Source organism: Erithacus rubecula (genome assembly GCF_903797595.1).
Source record: "Erithacus rubecula genome assembly, chromosome: 1".
Lineage (NCBI taxonomy): Eukaryota > Metazoa > Chordata > Aves > Passeriformes > Muscicapidae > Erithacus > Erithacus rubecula.
Window position 1 is genome coordinate 32,049,583 of NC_136658.1, and position 19,675 is coordinate 32,069,257.

At 39.6% G+C, this 19,675-nt stretch overlaps 1 protein-coding gene across 7 annotated transcripts in view; it reads left to right on the top strand.

The window, feature by feature from the left end:
- DLG2 (discs large MAGUK scaffold protein 2) overlaps positions 1-19,675 on the top strand; it is a 966,889-nt gene that overhangs the window by 302,127 nt on the left and 645,087 nt on the right. The window contains exon 2 of one of the 7 annotated variants that reach the window (XM_079303596.1): positions 19,305-19,362. The exons of 5 other annotated variants lie outside the window; for them this stretch is intronic. In XM_079303596.1, coding sequence (XP_079159722.1) covers positions 19,305-19,362 — 58 coding nt within the window. Of the gene's footprint in view, positions 1-4,767; positions 4,834-19,304; positions 19,363-19,675 lie in introns of those variants that run through there. One more of the 7 variants, XM_079303600.1, reaches the window with a different exon arrangement.

Here is a 19,675-nt window from a genome sequence, read left to right on the forward strand (position 1 = left end):
GTGCCACAACATAAGAAATATACAAAGCCATTGGAGAGTGTCCCAAGGAGGGTGACCAAGATGGTGAAGCATCATCAGAGCAAGACACAGAGGAGCAGCTGAGGTCATGGTTTGTTCAGCTTGGAGAATGCTAAGGGGTGAGCTCATTGCAGTCTACAACATCCATAAGGGTGGTAACAGAGTGGGAGGAGGTGCTGGTCTTCTATCTCAGTGGGACCAGCAGTAGAACATGAGGAAAAGGAATAAATCTGTGTCAGGGTCCAGATTGGATAAAAGGAAAAGTTTCTTCACTCAGTGGTTGGTCAGTCAGTGGAACAGGCTTCCCAGGGAAGTGGTCATACCTTACCTGGGTGATGCTCTTAGTCACAGATTTACTTTTAGGTAGTCCTGCAAGGGGCAGGACTTGATCCTTATGGGTCTCTTCCATCTTGAGATATTAGACGATTTTACATAAGACATGAGAGTGAATAAGCTAAATTACAGATACTTAACTGTCTGCTTTTCATCAGAAGTGTTGGCAGTAAGAAGCTCAGGATCTCTTGGCAGTTGTGTTTGTCTGATGCTAACCAACTGTTCACAAAAAAACCAACCAAACATACATATTATGGTTCCTTCTCTGTGCCTCATGTTGTCATGAAAACCCCACACATCAACAGAGAGACAGCCATGTCCTGGGTTATAACAGTAACCACCATCACCTTGTTCATGTTCCTGCAGTTCCTGATTATTTTATCCAGTTCTATAGGACAGGGGGGACCATGGGCTCTCCAGTGCCTGGGGTGTGGGGTTAGGTCAAGAATGCAGGATTTAGCAGGTGCTACCTGCTTGTTGTTGTGTCTTGACCAAGTTACTTGACTTCTTGGTACTTGTCTTCCCCACCTGTGAAACAGAAACATCAGCAGCTCCTGACCCCACATGGTAGGGATCAATATTTTCACACATTATGCTAGTGAGATCAAAATGGTTCTTTTTCATGGGTGTGAGCCCAGAGATAGCTTGGATTTGCTGCTATCACTGCACAACCAACAAGTCTGATAGATTATTCACTTTTCTTTGTAATTAACCATTTGATAGTTAACTGGTACTGTTATAACCTTCTGTGGCTGAGTTAAAGTGATTCTCTAGCTTTAAGCTCAAGGAATTTGCTGTGAATTTTTATTTCCTGGTTGGTCTTCAAAACAGACAGTAGGAGGAAAACAGTACTCTTTCCTTTGCCTTTAAATTGCCGAAGTCTAGGATGAAAATTACTAAGGAATGGGGAAATTGGAATCCTTCAAATCCTTCCTTGGAATCCTTTTCAGGCTAAAGTTACATTTTAATACTACATTGCAACACTGTTCTAAAATGCAGCACAAGATTGTGCCAAATACTAATTTACCAGTGAAACTAAAATGTAAAAAAGCAATTTGCTTTTGTAAATAATTTTACCTTTTTGAGGTAAAAGACTGTAGACAGAAGAGAAGTCAGAGAATAGAAGCTAGATTAGTTGTAAACTAATATTTATTACAGTTCCCTGACTATTTAAAATTATTTTGAGTTTTCAGTATTTCTCAATCCAGTTGTTTCTTTAAATAAGAGAAAGAATTTAACCAAGCTTATTGAATGAACTCTTGCATGATGAGATCAAGACACATCAATATTTGAATTTTGAACATGGTAATGTGTTATAATTTGCTTTTGTAAGCTGGATCTTATCTATTAAAATAAACACATTATTAAAATGGGGCAAGAAAGACATGAATATATGAATATAAAGTCTTGATAGACATTTTCCTATTGCAAGCTGTTTACTTCTGGAGATAAAATCTTCAAGAAGATTAAACAATTCTGAAGTGATAATTAATCCAAAAAACTAATAGGCACAGGCTTAAGAAGATGCTGGTGTGGTAGAGGAATAACAGCAATGCTGCAAAGTAGCATCCAGCCAGACTGCCCTGGGTCCTTGTGTGGCTGCAGGGAATGGAGGCTGTGCCAAGGGGTTTTTCAGAGCCTATGCTTGTGCTGCAGATGTGCCTGGTCTTTGCACAACAGTTCTCTGCTCTTGTTTGGAAGCACAATATTTTGTTGTGTTAGTTGTGAGGTTTTACAGCAGGGTGTCTTCATCTCTATCAGACAGTGCCTCAGGAGCCCTTGGCAGTGACTTTGCTCCTTGAGACATCAGTGAATTTCTTTCCTCATTCAGCCAGGGCCAGAGCAAGAGCTACCCCTTGTCACTTTTTCTTCCCCTAGAAGTTCATTATATTAGAAAAAAAAAAATCCAAAGCAGCCTGGAAAATGCAATGTAGATTCAAAGATGTACCTTCTGCTTTTTTTTCACCTGTGGTTATTAAAAGCTAGGTGGAAAACCATCAAAACATTTTTTTTTCTATAATTGTATTTACTTTGTCCATTAGGAGTTATTATGTGTTGTTGCTTTCACTGTACTTAGTTTGCAGTCTTGATCACAAGTAATCAAAATTATACTTTTACCCTCAGAATCAAAAAACAAGAGCCTTTTGGAACATTAGAGTTTAGATTATTCCATTTGCTTGCTAGTGAAGAGTCATTAGGATACTTTCATTTTCAAGCTTTTCCCTGTAATCACAGGCTCTAGAAAATATGCCCTTTGTTGGCTGAAAGCCTAAAGGCCTCCAAAAATCAGAAATTTCCAGGAGCTAGTTTTTACAAAAGCATGACATGTTAAAGCCATGTAGCATTACAGGTATCAGAAATTGCTATGCAGCATTAGCTTGTTAGAGAGCTTGGGGTCATCACTGCAAAACTGAGCCAGCCCTGGGTCTGTGTTAGCAATTCAGAGCCCTACAAACAGATCAGAAGAGCAGAGCAGTTGGTATGGAATCCTTAAATTCAGACAGTAAGTGTCTGAATAATTTTACTTGGAATGGGCTTTGGACCAAATATCTCTGCTCTATACATTATTTAAAGGAGCCTAAGTGGGCATGGGTGGATAAGGAGCAGAAAGAAAGGGAGGTGAGTAGTGACACATGCTAAAAAGGTCCGGGGAGTATGCACAGTCTTGCAATTTTGAAAGAGATTTCAATTTGTGTGCTCAATGAATAAGTCAAAACACCTTCTCTGTGAGAATCCAGTAACTCAGGAGACAGTTGCCTTTCCATGGAACTTGCTCACTGACTGCATGGGACAGATGTAGCACTTTCCTGCAATAATTTATGAGTACCATATGTTGCCCTGGTTATTTTGGTAATTGCATTTACAGGATAAATATGTTGTGCTACCCAACAAGGTGTTGTCCAGGTATAAATGGGAAAACAGTAAGTTGAAATGGTTCACTTCTACTCCTTCAGAGCAAGTAGAGGAACTCAGGGGGCTTTTGGTTGGGTTTGATGGGACTCTAGAGGTCTTCCAAAATCAAGATATTTAGAAACAGTTGATTCAGCAGACAAAGAGTGAGAAAGAAGTGATGTGGATTTTAAGAGATTGTTTTCTGATGAAGGAGACTCCACCAGGCAAACAAAAGGAGTAGGCTTGGTAGCTGCCTGAGGAAGAGAGTCTTGCCTAGATCACCCCTGTCAGAAGGCATAACTGCTCAATGTTCATATAATAAATCAGGACTGAAGTGGTGTATTGATCTATTAATGTTTTTTAATTAACTGACAAGTAGTAATTAATACCTGCTTAGGATCTCTCTCAGCAGAAAGCATTACTATACACCTAGAAATTCCTACATACTTCTACACACCTTCCTACAGCAGTTTCTTTAAAGTCTTAAATTTATACACACACACCCCTGCTCACACTCACTCATAGTCACACAAATACACCCACACCAAGCAGCCACCTTCCTTCTCCTGGATTTCCACCTTCTACACTGTTGTTACACTGTGGGCTGTTTATTGGCACCCACACACCCCCCACTGTGGGTGATGCATGGTGATCTTACAGACAGGCAGGAAACTCAGTAAAAGAATTATTTGTGTCAGCTCACTGAAAAATCTTTTTTATTGGTCTTTTTAAAGATTCTTCATCCAGCTAAAAATGTAAATATGTACATATATAAACTAGCATTATAGATTATTTATTATAATTCAAGATCATAAATATTTATATATCTATATGTATATATACACACATATAAAGGAGTCTAGCAACTGTAAATTCAATTTGATACAAACTTTTGAAGGGAAAAACGTGGTGAGATAAACCAGTTGAGTCAGGAGAGTGAAATAAGCTGATATAGAAGTTATTAACCTCAAGTTATAGTTTAAGAGGCCAAGACCTGAGGTGAACACACTTGGAGATACTAAAAAAGAGGACAGAGATATAAATAATCCTGCAACCACTGCATAATGGATCTTCCTAACATATAGCAGGATATAAAGGCCTCCTACCATGAGGCTTGATGTATATGCACATACAGAATAGAATCATAGAATTGCTGAGATTAGAAAGGACCTTTAAGATCATTGAGTCCAACCATTAATCCAACTCTGCCAGGTCCACCACTAAGCCATGTCTCTAAGCACCATGTATACAGATTTTATACTTTTTTTTTTGTGGAAGCAATGATCCATTCAGGCCACAAAAGTCAAGGGAGGAGCAAAGGCACAGACCTGGTAAGTCAATAAGTTGTTGAATGCCATTTCATGGAGTCAAAAGTGGCAGTAAAGACACTCATCCCACAAGCTTCAGGTGTGTTGAGTGGGTCTCCATAGATCTTTAGACTGCATGATTTGTGGGGGTTGCTAAAGTGCAGAGCTGTTGGCCAGGAAGATAATGTGATAATGTGACCAACTCTGCTGTCACTTGGCTACTGTAGACCCCACAGAAAGGGAGAAGGTTGTGTCCCAGTGGAAAATTCTGCAGTGCAACTGTGTGAGTGCTCATTCCAGCTGTACTTCATTATAAGGTTTGCCTGATTATTCCAATCACTCTGAAGATCTCTTAAATGGCCGAGGTGACTCTGGGATTTGTGGCTAAGAGGCAATTTTGAAGTTTCTAGAACAAACAGGAAGGAAATTATTCTTATTTTAGGAGTATGAATCAGCAGTAATGGATCAGCAAAACCAAAAGGCATTGATTTTTCTAGTCATCAGTGAAGCAAGAGGTGAAAATTTTAATTTATGCCCTTGTCTTTCACAGATATTTTTTTCTAATGTTGATATGTTAGCATTGGTTAAAATAGCATCTAATATCAATGTAAATAATGGAGCAGGGAAGGAAGTGTCTAAATTTCAAGATGCACAGTAATTTGATTGTAAAACATTCTTTGCTTGTAGAAAAGCTCTTTCTTATTTGTCTATATTTTATTTTAGGCAATCTTTAAGACTATAATAAAACAAAAAAGAAAAACATACAAGCATCTTACTAACTTATTTTAAAGACTTTAATTTACATTATAGACTATGTATCCTGTCCAAGATAAGCAAATGAACAAAACATATCTAAACAGTGCTGGAAGATTTACTTTTCTAGTTATCCAGTAATAAGATCATAAAAGCTATATAAAAAGAGAAATACCAGTTAGTTGGGAATGTTGCTGTTCTGGGCTGCAGGTCTGTGTTTCTCAATGGAGGCCAAGGTGCACACAGTGTGAAGTTTTTGACTCCTCCAATTTGATGAACTCATTATCTTCAGCATCCCATGCTTGTGGCCTTACTCAATAATGTCAGGGTGATATAATGCCCAATTCTTTAGAATCAACTTTAATTTTTGTTCTGACTTGTGCCATCATTATATAAATAGTTTTCTTTTTGAAATACTGCTTTCTCTTTTACCCAAGTATTTTTCATCCCCAAATTCAAATAATAGACATCAGGAGATTGGAAAGGGTTGCAAACCTGCATATCTCTGAGTATCAGCTGATCTCTGTCTTTTACATGGAGAAGATGAGAAAAAAGCTTTGTTATGGGCATCATTACCCATAAGCTGTCTCCAGCACTTTTTTTTTTTTTTTTTTTTTTTTTTTTTTACTATCACAGAATCATAGAAAGGCTTTGTCTGGAAGGAACCTTAATCATCTAGGTCCAACTCCTCTGCTATGGCCTGGGGACCTTCCAGTAGACCAGGTTGCTCAAAGCCCCATCCAATTTGGCCTTGAATGCTCCCAGATATAAGACATCCACAATTTCTCTCCTGTTCATTGCTGAGGACATGCAGCAGAGAAATTAATAAAAATTAAAATAATCTAATCGTTTTTAAAGAAAAATTTTATAATATGAAATTTCTTCTCCCTAAGTTACTAATTAGTAAATCTAGGGACAGTGTATATTAGGTGAAAGATCCTTTTCAGCTATGGAACATATATAATTCAACTGAACACATATTCACTAATTGTACTGACCTGGGATTTTATTGAAGCCATACTCAATGTTTAGGGTATGGAGATAAAACATTAGGTCATTAAGCTGGTAATAACTCATAGAGACAGTTTCCATAGCTGCAGTGTAGTTCCCAAATATTTTTTAAAGTTTAAATTTTTCTGTGGGTGATAGATCCTTTATTACTGCCAGGATTTTGTGAGAGCCATCTTTGCAGTGCTGGCATGTCTCAACTGTTTTCTTTCCTGAAGCTATTATTAGATGATTTGCATTTGTACATGGGATATTTAGGGAATGCGAGTACTGAGCTTATCTTTAGATTTTTTAATCATCCAGACTCTTCTTTAGCCATCAGTCTTACGTCTTCCTGCAGAAACTTTAATGCTCTTTGTTGCAAACATGGGCCTGTTACAGAGATCACAATTATTAATTTATCTTCACTTCTTAAGGTATCGCTTGTGACTGTATTTTGCAAGTGCTTTTCATATGATTGAGAATTAAATGAATGACCCATCATATCTTCACTTTGGTCATCCCTGTTAAATCATCACTGCTGTTATAACTGTATTGCTCACAGCTGGAAGCATGTTCTGGAATCATGCAACAAGGCTATCCCCAAATTTTCATTAGAGGAAAATCAGGAAAGCAAGATCATTTGCTGCTTTGTTTGGGCATTGCAAATACATGAAATCTGTATTTGTACACAACACCAGTCCTACCATTTTCTGGAGAATTTAGGAAGTTTTTTCCCCCAAGAGATGAAAAAGAAATTAAGTTGAAGGCAATCACCTTGCAGCAGCTTTCCAGATCAGTTTCAGATAGCATTTGGGTTTTCATCTAGTGAGAAGCCCAGTGTCCCTTTTCCCAAGACTCACCTAGTTTGATTGCTTTTGAATCTGCATTCAGCAGTCACAGCCTGGCTGGTTTAGCACTCAGAATGAGACTTGGCAACTCTTGCACATTACCTCTTTCTGTCTGAAATCTGTGCTAAGCTCATGATTAGCATGGCATGGGCCATCTATGAAATTTTAAGTGCTAGTTGGCAGCAGGGTGACCAAAGCTTGGCTCGTGTTTCTTATCTTTGACACACAGAATAACAAAGTGATTACAGAAAAACAGTGTTATATTTAGAGAATGATGGGGGGCTTATTCCTGTGTCTGAAGCTCCAAAATCATAACAGCAGGTCTTATCCCAGTAGAAGAGCAGTCTCAGAGCAGATGGACTGTAGCAGTGCTCTGTTCTGTGATGGACAGTAAATGGAAATTATTTCAAATATGCAAAGACAAGACTGACTAAAAAAGTGTTCAAGCTGTAAATGTAAAATTACCACATCATGCACAGGGAAAAATACCAATTGCTTAGACACTTTAACAGAGTAACTCTACTGATTCTATTCTGTCTATCTCCTATTCTTCTTGCACAGAAGTCCTAAAGAGAAAAGATATAAGAACAGCATTTACACTTCTAGAGAAAAAGCCATTTCTCCTCCTATGAGAATGTGAAAGAATTTAAGTTTCATAGTAACTTAAAAATGCTTGAGTGCTTTATTATTCTCATCAGCATCAAAGCAATTCCTGTCTAGGGAATCATTGTGGATGACAAGAAAATTATGTACATGATAAAATGTCCCCAAAAATTCAGTGTCATGTGATGAACTTGTATCAAACCTGCCCGTGTTAGACACAGCCTTTCTAAGAGATTTATTTCTTCCTTGACTTTAGTATTAGGGGGAAAAAAAAAAACAACCCAAAAAAACCCAAGAAAAGCCCCAAATCCAAGCAGTTAGAGCAGTATTAATGCACTTCAATGTTTTATATCTTGCTGAAAGATGTATGAAAGGGTGTGGGATGTGTATTATAGATTTCCTTGTGTATTCTGTAGACTGTGCCCAGCAGAAAGTTTCAAATGGAAATATCTGCTCTTCATTAATGACACTGAGAGTATGACTGATATTTGAGTAAAAATCCAAGCAACGGCATGTAAATCACTCTCAGCCCTGACATATATAGGGAGCTTTATTGATAAAGAATTCCAATAGGATTCACACAGAATCCTGTTCGTTCCTAGGTCATTTCTCCTGAATGCAAAGATGGTTTAGCATATCCAGTAGAATGACACAGTCTAGAGTCAATATCATAACAAAGCTGAAGAGAATGCTCTCAGTTTTACAGCTGCTAGAGTAGTTTGTCCATCTGCATGTCCAACTGATTAGTGTGAATTTACACAAAATTGAACATGTTTATGAGAAGAGTTCTTATGGACTTGAAGAAAGAGCATTAGGAAGTGATCTTAAAAGCATGAATACCTTCACTTTACTGGTTGTGAGTAACATGGGTCTCCTTTCAGCTACATTCCAGTGCTGAGTTTTGTCTATGTCTGAATTTGCAAGAGTTGTACGATTTTCTGAAACTATGAATGAGTTTCTAATGTGTGGATCTCAAGCTTCATCTCATTAAATCATTTTTCAATTTGAAAAGTACTCAGTCTTTTCTAATCCAATTGTCCAATTTGAGAAGAATTAGAGAAACCTAATTCTTCATAAAGTAGGTAAAGCAATGCAATTTATTCCAAAATATTTTAGCTAATAATAGGTCTGAATATAGCAAGCTAAATTTCACCAGGTCTTATGCTTTGGTTTTCATAAATATACAACTTTTACTGGGTACTTTCTGACATGCCTTAGATTTCCAAAAACTGCCTTACTCAATGAATAGTTTTTACTTGAAGCACCTATTAGTGATTTTATGTATGTCATCAGTTGTGAGAAACAATTTGACAGGACCTGTAATATTAGGTGATGTAACAGAGAGCATGATCAAATCTCTGAGTTTCTCAGACAATTGGATTTTCTGTCTTTAATGCAAGCATCTTGGCTCATGTGCCTTCATGTCACTTCCAGAATTTTGGGGACAACACAGGTTTTCCTTCACTTCTCTAGTTTGGAAGTTAGTAAGTGGCTGCTAGCAGCTGAGGGTAGCTAGTGCATTCCTGTCTAGGGGAGATATTTTAGAAATTTCTTCCTGAACTCACTACCCCAGCTTGGAGGAATTGGGCTCCTGTTGACTCTTCATTCCACTGAGCCCTAGGAAGTCTTTGTGGTGAATGCAAGCCTGTAACTCACAAACCAAGGAATCCTTCTTCCCACCACATTTTGGCCCAGTTTACTCCAAAGGATGCCTGCTATAGATAAACTAAGGGGAGGCTGCTAGGAGTCTCACATAAACCAAAGTTTTTGTGACACAGTAGCTCAGAGGAGTGATCCATCCAATCCATGTCAGCTGCAGGCTGAGTCAGTCAGCAAAGTAAATAGAAATATCCCCTAGCCACAAAAGTAATGGGAAAAATGCCAGTTTATAGAGAGTTAGGATCTGCCTCCTGTACTCCATCTCTACCTGCCCACCAGGTGATGGAACTGAAGAATCAAATGACAGAGGGTTGGAACTGCAGCTTCTCCTCGTGTAAGACTCCATACCAGTCTTTGTTACTGCCAGCTGACCCCTGTACTCTGTCCTGTCAGACCACATGGCTGTTGGTTCCACCATTAATCATTTTAATGCCCAGCTATTGAAATTATCTGAAATTCAAACTTAGGTATCCTATGGATTTCTAAGTGCTGAAACCTCAATTTTCTGCCTAATTGTTGGTGCCCCTGGCATCCCCCAGACAAGGTCTATAATTATATTATGCATTTTTAAATTTAAAAAATCTGCACTATCTAGAATTATAAAAATTTTAAAGACTAGCAACCTAAAACAAACTTAAATAAGACAGAGGTACTTTACTGCCTGTATTGTTTATATTTAATGAAAGAGAACACTTTTCCTTAATATATCTGAAGCCAGCACATTCTTCTGTGCCTTGCACTGGAGTGTTGCAGAATTTAGGTCAAGTATATCAAGCTGTAAACAGGGATTTGCAAATAATCACATGGAATAGCTCACAAGAAATAGCCCATAGTAGTCACATTAATCAAATTAGCTATTCTTTGGCTCCCACTGCTGCAGTAGATCCCAAGGTTCTCACATGCTGCCTGAAGGTGTAAGTAGAAGGAGGTCCCCGATCCAAAATTTTTAATGTTAACAATGTGGCCAGAAACAGTGGACACATTGAGCAAGAGGTGCAAGACGGAAAGTTTTACAATGAAAATAAGGTTTCCTCACTGCTGGCCAGCAGAGTTTGACTAGCTCAAGTTATGTATTCCCTGACATTAAAACTCAGGCCCGTGCAGTGGGGTTTATGCCCCAGCTGCATGGTGCTGGGAATTGCATCCTGCTGGGGAGTGCTTATCCAGCTCCCTCCCACTGCCACATTTCTGCCTTTGCCAAGAAGTGGGATGAAACAGCTGCCTGCAGCTGCAGAGCTCCTGGGCCAGAGCTGGCTTCAGTCAGACACAGCAGAGGGAGGTCAGATCTGCCTGCCCTTGTCTGTGTAAACATATCCTCTGACAGAATAAAAATGCAAACTAGCCCATGTCTGGTGTCTGATCACTGTAAGTGCCACTAAAAGCATCTCAACATCACAGGCAAAATTGAGCATTATCTCCTCCTGGCTCAAGGGTGGGAAGCTGGAATTTCGTCCTCCTGCCCTGGGGGAATCCAGCAGGATTGAGACAGGAGAGAAAAGAGCTACAAGTGCTGGAACTGAAGATTCCTGTTAGCTGGATTAAGCAGCAGCTGTAGATGGTTCAAATACTCCATATCTTTCATTTCACAGCATCAGTATTTGCCACCCTGGCCATCTGGATCTTTGGCATAGTCAAAATAAATGGCAGGGTCATGTCTGTTTTCCTGTCTCTTGCCACTCTGTTGTCTTTCACAGCTGCTTAGAAGGTCTGTAGCTGGCCCTGGCCCCAGCCAGGCTCTATGAACAAGCCCACTTTGAAGGGTAGGTTTTCTTTAGGAAAAAAAAGAAAAAAGCCCCAGCAACCTAAGCAGTTCAACAGCTGTATTTACAAACTTGTAACTATTTCCAACAACGCCTATGGCATCTCTTAGATTTAGAAAACAGATTGATTGTCATTTGTTGCACAGTTGCTTAAACACTTCAGTAACTGGAAAAAAAATAAAGTGTCCATCTAAGGACATCCATCTAAGGTGTAAACTGGATTTCATGCTAAAAGAATCTTTCAGGTCAAATAATATAGAATGAGGAGATTTATTCCAGCAGAAAACATTACTCATTTCATATGTGAGAACTAATAGGAAAGTCTCCTATACTCCCCAACTCCCCTTAAAGGAAGGTGTTCTGATACAATCAGATTTTACAATTGCTTTCTTTAACCTCTACATTAGTAAGAAATGCATAATACTCCTCTTAGTTGGCTTCTGATGCCAGATTCTGTCCTGATTTTACAAATAATTGATGTATCTTCACATATATCAAAGAGGAAGTGCTGATAGAGGAGCCACTGTGACAGGAACAGTTTGAACAATGCAGACTGCAAACAAGAGAACCACTGCACATGAGCTGTGCACAGAGGGTGCTTGGTTATGGGATCTAATTATGAACCATGTACCTGGATAGGCAGGAAAGCCAAGGGTTTGATCAATAATAAGGAGTCCTCCAGAGCCTTTCTCTTTGCAAGAAGGCCTCCACTAGGAGAGTGTCTGCTTTTTAGCCAACAGGAGAAAGCAGGAAAATAATAAAATGAAAAATATCCAAACATGAAAGTATGCCCTAAGCAGATTTCTTATCACTGAAAGGGAGATGTGCCAACTATTTCTTAACATCCATCATGAATATATTAAAGCCATTATCAGTGTGATGTGCCAGGAGCTCTGACAGGTGGGGAGCAATGTCAAACATAAGATAGGTCAGGTGAATGGTGGTGATCTTTAATGGAGATGCAGAAATCACTGCTAGGGTTATAAAGCCAAACTAAACCCTCAGAAAGGACAGCTCATACCCATCTCTGCCTCTGCTACCTTTGACCCTGTTTACCTCTCTTCTGGCTCTGTGCTGTGTTTGGATTCACTGAAAGTCTTTATTCCAAATTTCAGCTCTTTTAGAAAATGATGTCTGGGTCTAAAGAGACTCCTTTATTGTCCGTGTTAACACATGATGGCCTGCTGAAGTGTCTGCCAGGTCTTGCCCATGGTCACACTTTATTATCTCCATGTACCTTCTAGGACAACAGAGATTGTTTCAAAGCCAACCCAGCCTCACTTCATTTCCTAAGCAGTGGAGCGTGGACTCCCTCTAGCCTCTCTAATGTTTTTTGCACTAGAAATGCATTGATTCAGCCTCTCTGAATTTTTATATCTTGCTTGGTTCATTTTCCAGCCTGCACCACGCTAACCCTTTTTCTAGCTTTAGGCAGCCTCCTGTGAGAAGTGGGTTTCCAGGTCAAAACACAGCTCTTACTGGCAATCAAAAGTGGAGGACTTTCTAGAAAAATGCCATCTTTCACAGCATTGTGCTTTTTTGGAGTTACTCCCTTCAGGCCCGGATCTGGCCAACTAGAGAGCACTCACTAACAGGATGGGCAGCTCAGCATTTCAGCCTTTGTGACTGCTGAAGGCATTACTCACAGCTGAGTATCTCTAAACAGCTGAGCCTCTTGGTTAGGAGAGATGTGCCACACTAGCTCAATTCTAAGCTCAATTAGCAGATAAAAATACCAGAATGGCTCCCCTGGCTTCCTGGGGGGCAAAGGCTTTTGGCTTGGACAAAGTGCTGAGCAGAGTAAGATGGGGATTTTGACTCCCTTGTCTCCCTTTGTAGGAATTCATTATCAGAAGTAGGAAAAGCCATGCAGAGGTAAATTCCTTTCCAGCCCTTTCAGGGAGGAATTGTTCCCTAGGGGAAGCAATGACACAGTTTCCCTCCCAGCACCCCCAGACAATCCTGATGCACTGATGAGCACTGGGATAAGCTGTCATCTCTGCTTACACAGGATGGTGCTGGAGACAAGTGAAGCAGTGAGCTCTGAGCTGAGCACCAGAAGCATCTCACAGCTACACCAGAACCCAGGCAACTCCCAGTGCCAAATTCAATCCAAAGCTCTCCAACATTCACACTGCTGAGGTGCCCTGAGACACCTCAGGAGGTACCTGGGACAAGGAGGAATCCTACTGGCTTTGCCTCAAAAGGTGTCATTTATGGACACTGCCTATTCACATTCAGTTTTGTATCACAGATACACTCAGAGGTAAATCAAAATTCAGTTTTTAAAAATGCTCTATGTCTGGGTGCTTCAGGATGAGCTATCACAATATCCTGTTCCCATCATTAAGGATTTGCAGAGTGCCTCAACCCTTGGAGGAAACTGGAGATTCACTCAGTGATCAACACTTAAAACTGGGCCACTTATTTAGTTATTTAAATTTGAATTGAGGCATTTAATTCTTGGAGCTCAGGTTCAAACATTTGGTCCAAAATGTCCAAACCCAGATGCTAACTATGTGTTTAAAATACTTACTTAGTTTTTTGTTTTTTTTTTTTTTTTCTTTTCTTTCCTTTTTTTTTTTTTTTTTTTTTTTTTCCCTCAGAGTTCCAAATATGCAGGAATTTGCTTTTAAATTGTGGTGTGTACAAATTGAAAATTCAGCTCTTGTCAGGTTGCTTATGCAACATCTGATGCCCATGTTGCCATGGTTAGTGGATGCTTTGGGTGAAGGCTGTGGCAACTAGTCACATATGGTATTTGCACAGAGCTGTGCACAAGAATTGCATATTAAATTACAAATTTGAGTGAATATAGCCTGAGTCTATCAGGAACTGAATATGCAAATGCTTGGACTGAATTGCCTTTATCCCAGGGTAAATTCTGAATTAGTTCATTAAAAATTTAACCATGCAGCACACTGGCTCCTGCTCCTACTGTTGGTAATGGAGAGCAAATCTAAATGACAAATGCTGTGTGCAAAAGCAAACAGAGCTCTCAGGGTGATGTGGAGATATTATAAACCAGCCTATATATTTTACAAGGTGATACAGAAGAAAGTCACAGTTGGTATCTTTATTTTTGGCATCATGCAGAAATTAGTGGTGTGGCAAAGAAACGACATGGTTCAGGAAAAAACCAAGATATTCAAAGAACATGTATATGGTGTTTCTATGGGCATCACTGCAGTTTCTTTGTTCTTTGCAACATTCTGATGGGTGTAAACTGAATTAAGACATTCCAGTTCTGATTCTTCCTAAAGAATGGGTGCTTAAACACTGCCTCACTTGAATACCCTTTCCTGTTATCTGTATGGGTTAATCAACAGTGAAATAAGTACACAGACTTTTAAAAAAACAGAATTATGGTTCAGTTGTGAAAAATTTCTTCTAAGTTGAAGCTAATAAATCATTGTCATTCTAAATTAGCTAGTGCAGCTGAGGAAGGAAAAGAGTATTAGTACACTTTTTCTGAAAAACCTGCACAAGGGTGAGCAACAACAATACCATGGATAAATAGAACTCTGGATTAAGTTGCAAAGGACTTCATGACAGCAATGCTTGAAAAACTCTGCTCTGTGTGAAACTCTTAGTACAATTAAAATCGCATTAGTTATTTAAAATATCACTGTTAGTGATTCTGCACCGTTATTTCCAAAACAGTGTAAAACGTAGTGTTAAAGTTCACAATGGAAATTTTATCCATACTGTGAGTATGTGTGCCTCATTCCCGTGTTAGACACTTGCCAGAAGCACAATAATCTCTTAGAAACCTTCCTCTCTTTTCCAATAAATGTAGAATTAGCTCAAGAACCAAAAGCACAAGAGCACATAGGATGCTTTAAAGTATGGAAAGAAATTTCTATGTCCTGTGTAGTTCACACTCCTCAAAGGCACTGCCTTCTGGTGGTTTTGTTCATCTGTGACCCAGGGGTATGCAAACAGGGCTGCCTCCCTGCAGCCCTGTGTTTGCACAGAATTAACTGTGTAGCAATGGGCTGGCTGGGAGGAGAGGGTCCAGCTCATGCTCCAGCACTGGTGGAATTCCTTCCCAGGAGCATTATGAGCAGTTCTGGCCCCTCAGTTTAAGAAGGATGTGAATGTGTCCAGAGAAGGGCAGCAAAGCTGGTGAGAAGGCTAAAAGCCCTGTGGGAAATGTCTGAGGACTCTGGGTTTGTCTGTTCTGGAGAAAAGGGGGCTCAGGGGTGACCTCATGGCTCTCTGCTGATTCCTCAGGAGAGGAAGAGGAGAGGGAGGTGCTGCTCTCTCTTCTCAGTGATGGGATGTGTGGGAATGGTTCAAGGCTGCAGTGGGGAATTTCAGAGTGGACTTGAGAAGCATTTTTTTTCTGAGAAGGTGTTCAACCGGCAGAGCAGGCTCCCTAGGGAGTGGTGGGTGCCCTAAGCTGTCAGGGTTTAAGAGGCATTTGGACATTGCCCTTAAGAGCTCCCTTTAACTGCTGGTCAGACCTGAACTGGTGATGCAGGATGATGACTGGATGATCCTTGTGTGTCCCTTCCAACTGAAATACCCTATTATTTTCTAAATATAGCAGAGTGAAAGAGTGGAGATTCTTGCCCAGATTGTGAGAAGAGTGGAGGCTCATGCAAGAAGCTTAGGGTGTGTGTCTAGGTGTTGTAGCCCTGATTTAGGATAAGCTGCCACCAATAAGGCAGGATCTTCATGAGTAGCTGAAGTTCTCTTCCCCTCTCAGGTCAGGATCTGTGGCTGAGGGATAGAGCAAATGCTGCAGTAGCCTGAGGCAGACACTACTGCAGCACACTTTTTCTGAGTGCCAATAAAGACATCAGTTTGGATAAAAGAGGTATGGCTGGAAAGGTCTTCAATCCATTGCTGAAGGTTTTATGTAAAACAGCCTTCTCTGGTATTGATTGACCATGCTAATAAATTGCATGTGCTGAAATAGCAAGCATAAAAGAAAGTTGTGGTAGGACCAAATTAGGAAGAAATGAATGTTCAAAATTCACAGAGAATCAGCAGAAAAATTTTAACCAATGTTGAGTTCTCTTGTATTAATTTCCTGCCTGTGTGATTAATAAAAAGAGTAAAAGGAAATGTTACTATGAATTTGTAAAATTTTATTTTGCCATGTCATATATCTTAAACTGTGTTGAAGACATTGACCTGTATTTAAAGTCTATAGCAGACCTGGAATTGAAACAGAAACTAGAAATACTCTCTGAGAATGGAATTGTAACATGGAGGTGGAATTTTAACTTGCAAAAAATATTCCATGCAGAATTTTGCCAAACTTTGCTGTCAGGTTTTGGCTGAGAAGTCTCTTTGCAGTCTCTGCTGTAAGAAGTGAGGTGTTCACATGACTTCACATTTCTAGTCCTATTGGTGCTGCTTGATATGTGGGAAGAGGGGCTTTGATATATGTGAGACCCCACCTTAGACATTTATTTGAGCACTGTAGAATTTTGAAGTCAATTTAGTGATGAACATGTGAAATTTATACATCTGGGCTCACAGAGAGAGTATTTACTTTGATGGCTACTAGCTAAAAATTATAGCAGATGGACCTAAATCTGTGAAAGCAGATATTCTTCCATTCCTCTTAAAATACTGGGTGGTATTTTGTAATAGATATGTATAAATTAACTGCATATAGGTTACTCCACTGGCTTGTGATCTAGATTGTCTATTTCCAAGTACAAATGGGGAATCTACATACAAAAGAAAATTTTCTTATGCAAATTTAAATATTGTGACAGGCATTTTCCCTTTTCTATGAGTGAGGAAATCTATGAGTGAGACAATGGGGTTACTTCTATTTCAGCCCAAAGTCTCTCCCTCTGCTTCATTTCACAACATCAGCTGTGGCCAGTGGGAAGAGCTGAACGCTTCACCCACAGCAAAGAGCAGTGCTCATGCTGAGAAACAGCATTGACCAGCCCAGGTGGGGTGCAGCAGTAATGCCTGTATCTGCTGTGCTGAGCTGTGCAGCAGTATTGTGTGTGTAGTGAGAGGTGTGAGTTGAACTTGTTATAATTATTCATTACAAACTGGGCTGTGCAGCAGAGGGGGATCAGCCTGCCACTGCAGCGAGGCTGGTGCCCAAAGGTGCAGAGCAGCAGCAGCTCTGCAGGGCTGAGTGGGAGGAGCAGGTGGGGACAGCAGGCTGGCAGCCATCACAGCACACTCAGTAATTAACAAACAGGTTGTAGACTTAAAAAAAAAAAAAAATCTGGTTTGCTTTTCATCTGCTTTTCGATTTCTTTTTAAATCAGATTGGACTGAAAATGAGCTTTAGCAAAGGCTTCTTAAAGGATTGTCTGCAAATAGCTGGAAGAGCTTCCAGTTGCCCTTTAGGGCTTCTGATGGTTGCATAGACTAAAGTATGCAAAATTAGTAAGTTAGAACTGTCATTGTTGCACAGAAAATACTCTGATCTAGTTTATTTCACTAACACAAGCTTATTAAAATGCTTATTAAAAACTAAGCCAAGGCTTCGGAGTTTTCCCTCTGTTGCATTAATTTCTTCCTTTTCCCAATCAGACTATAGTTTTATTTCTAGTTTCTTCAGGCCTCTTTGTATTATATCTCTGACTATGAATATTTATAGCTGCCAAAGATTAGTTTTATTTATGTGCCTTAAATGCCACTTCTAGGTATAATTAACAAAGGGACTGAGACTGAACTCAATACCCAGGCAGGGTTACTTCACCACCCTTCTCCCAAGGCCTGGCACATTGCCCCTCATCTTTGCATCAGATATGAGCAGAAAATACTTATTTAGATTTTCCACTGTAATCCTCACATTGCAAGGTAAGTCAACATGAAAATCATGTGAGTTTACTAAGATCAAGTGTTAGAGATACCTTCAGCCTAACTCTGAGATGACAGGAGTATATGAAAACGTGGGTTTAGTCTCCTGGGGAAAAATAAATCTGTTCCATTATGGAAATACTGAAACTAAACAATAGAAATATGCTGGAGAGAGCACAACTGCAGGAGATCCTGTCAATACACCACTGCAGTTAAAGTGCTGGAAGTACAAATAAATGGAGAAGGGAGGATTTTCCAATCCAAGATGGAAAGTGAGAGAAGAAGACAGAAATAAATGTGAAGAACACTGAAACAGTGCACAGCAGCAGTAATAAATGTGTCAAGGAGCTAAACAGTATGCTCATAAAACCTGTCTATCAACATCCTGGATTTACAGTAAACTGGAATTTGCCACCCCTTAGAAAGGCCACTTGTTCTTGGCAGAGGCTGTGCAGAAAAGCTCCAGCCAGCTTATTCCAGGAGTGTAACCCAGAAGTTTATTGATGAGCAGCAACAGGGAGCCTGTGACATGAGCTAGCCTTGTATACACAGTCACACTGTGCATTTATGAATTGACAATCATGTCACAGACTCCTGATTCCTTAAGGCAGCCCAAGTTATTATTTAATATTGCTGTTCAATCTTTTTTCTTCTTTTTCTTGAATAATTTCCTCCCTGTGTTCTTCTATTCTTTGGACTTTTCTCACTGCATGGGAGCAGGGGGGAAGCTCAGTGAAGAAAGGGAAACCTCTCACCTCTCATTTGTGTCTCTTTTGCAAGGCCATGAAGTTTATGGCCTGACACCTACCCTGTGTTCTCTTTGAAATTTCCAGTGTCAGAGCTTTGCTTAGAAGAGGCTCTCACACTTTTTAAGGTCACCTCTAAGGAGGAAATTGAATATTAGCCTAACCTCTGCAGCTTGGATTTGACCTTAGAGATCTTTTCAACCCCAACAATTCTATGATTGTATCATTCTATTTTAATTTGATTTGATATTCTACAGGAGGCCAGAGTCTGGAGCTCATCATTAGGGCAATGAGTTCATTGCCTGTGAAGGTGTTAAGCCCAAAACTCTTTCAGATGATACAGTTTTTCATCTAGGTAAAGAAAGACAAGAAAACCCCAAACACTGGGAGTGGGGAATGAAGTTGAAAACCAGCACTAGATACCTAGCTGAAGGGTTGGACTAGATGATCTTTAAAGATCCCTTGCAACCCAGACTAATCTATGATTTTATGAGTAAGATTTCAAGTCTTTAGGTTCCATTTTTGCAAAATGGTTTTGGGTTCCCATTAGTGCAGGACAAATACTTACTAAATCTGCTCTGAATATTTCTTTTCATACCGAAGTCACATGTTAAAAGCTTTAAGACTGTTCCAAATGCAGAAGGGAGAGGCCTTAGCAAGTGTAAGTGATCTTGAAGAAATCAGTGTCCTGCTGCTGACACATTTCTAGGAATGTGATGCTGTGACAATAGCAGACCACTATGAAATAATTCCTTCTTTATAAACCACTGCACTTTATTTTGCCTGGTTCTTTATTCCATAGATGTTAATTGGCATCCTTTCAATATTTGCTTAGTTTTCCAAGAAGTAAAACTTGTCTGTTCCTTAGTGCAGTGGCACAGAATATTGTGTCTCCTCCTTTTTAATCTTCATTCATTTTGGATGCATCACCAAATAAAAGAGAAATATTTAATATATTCAAATACTATTGGATA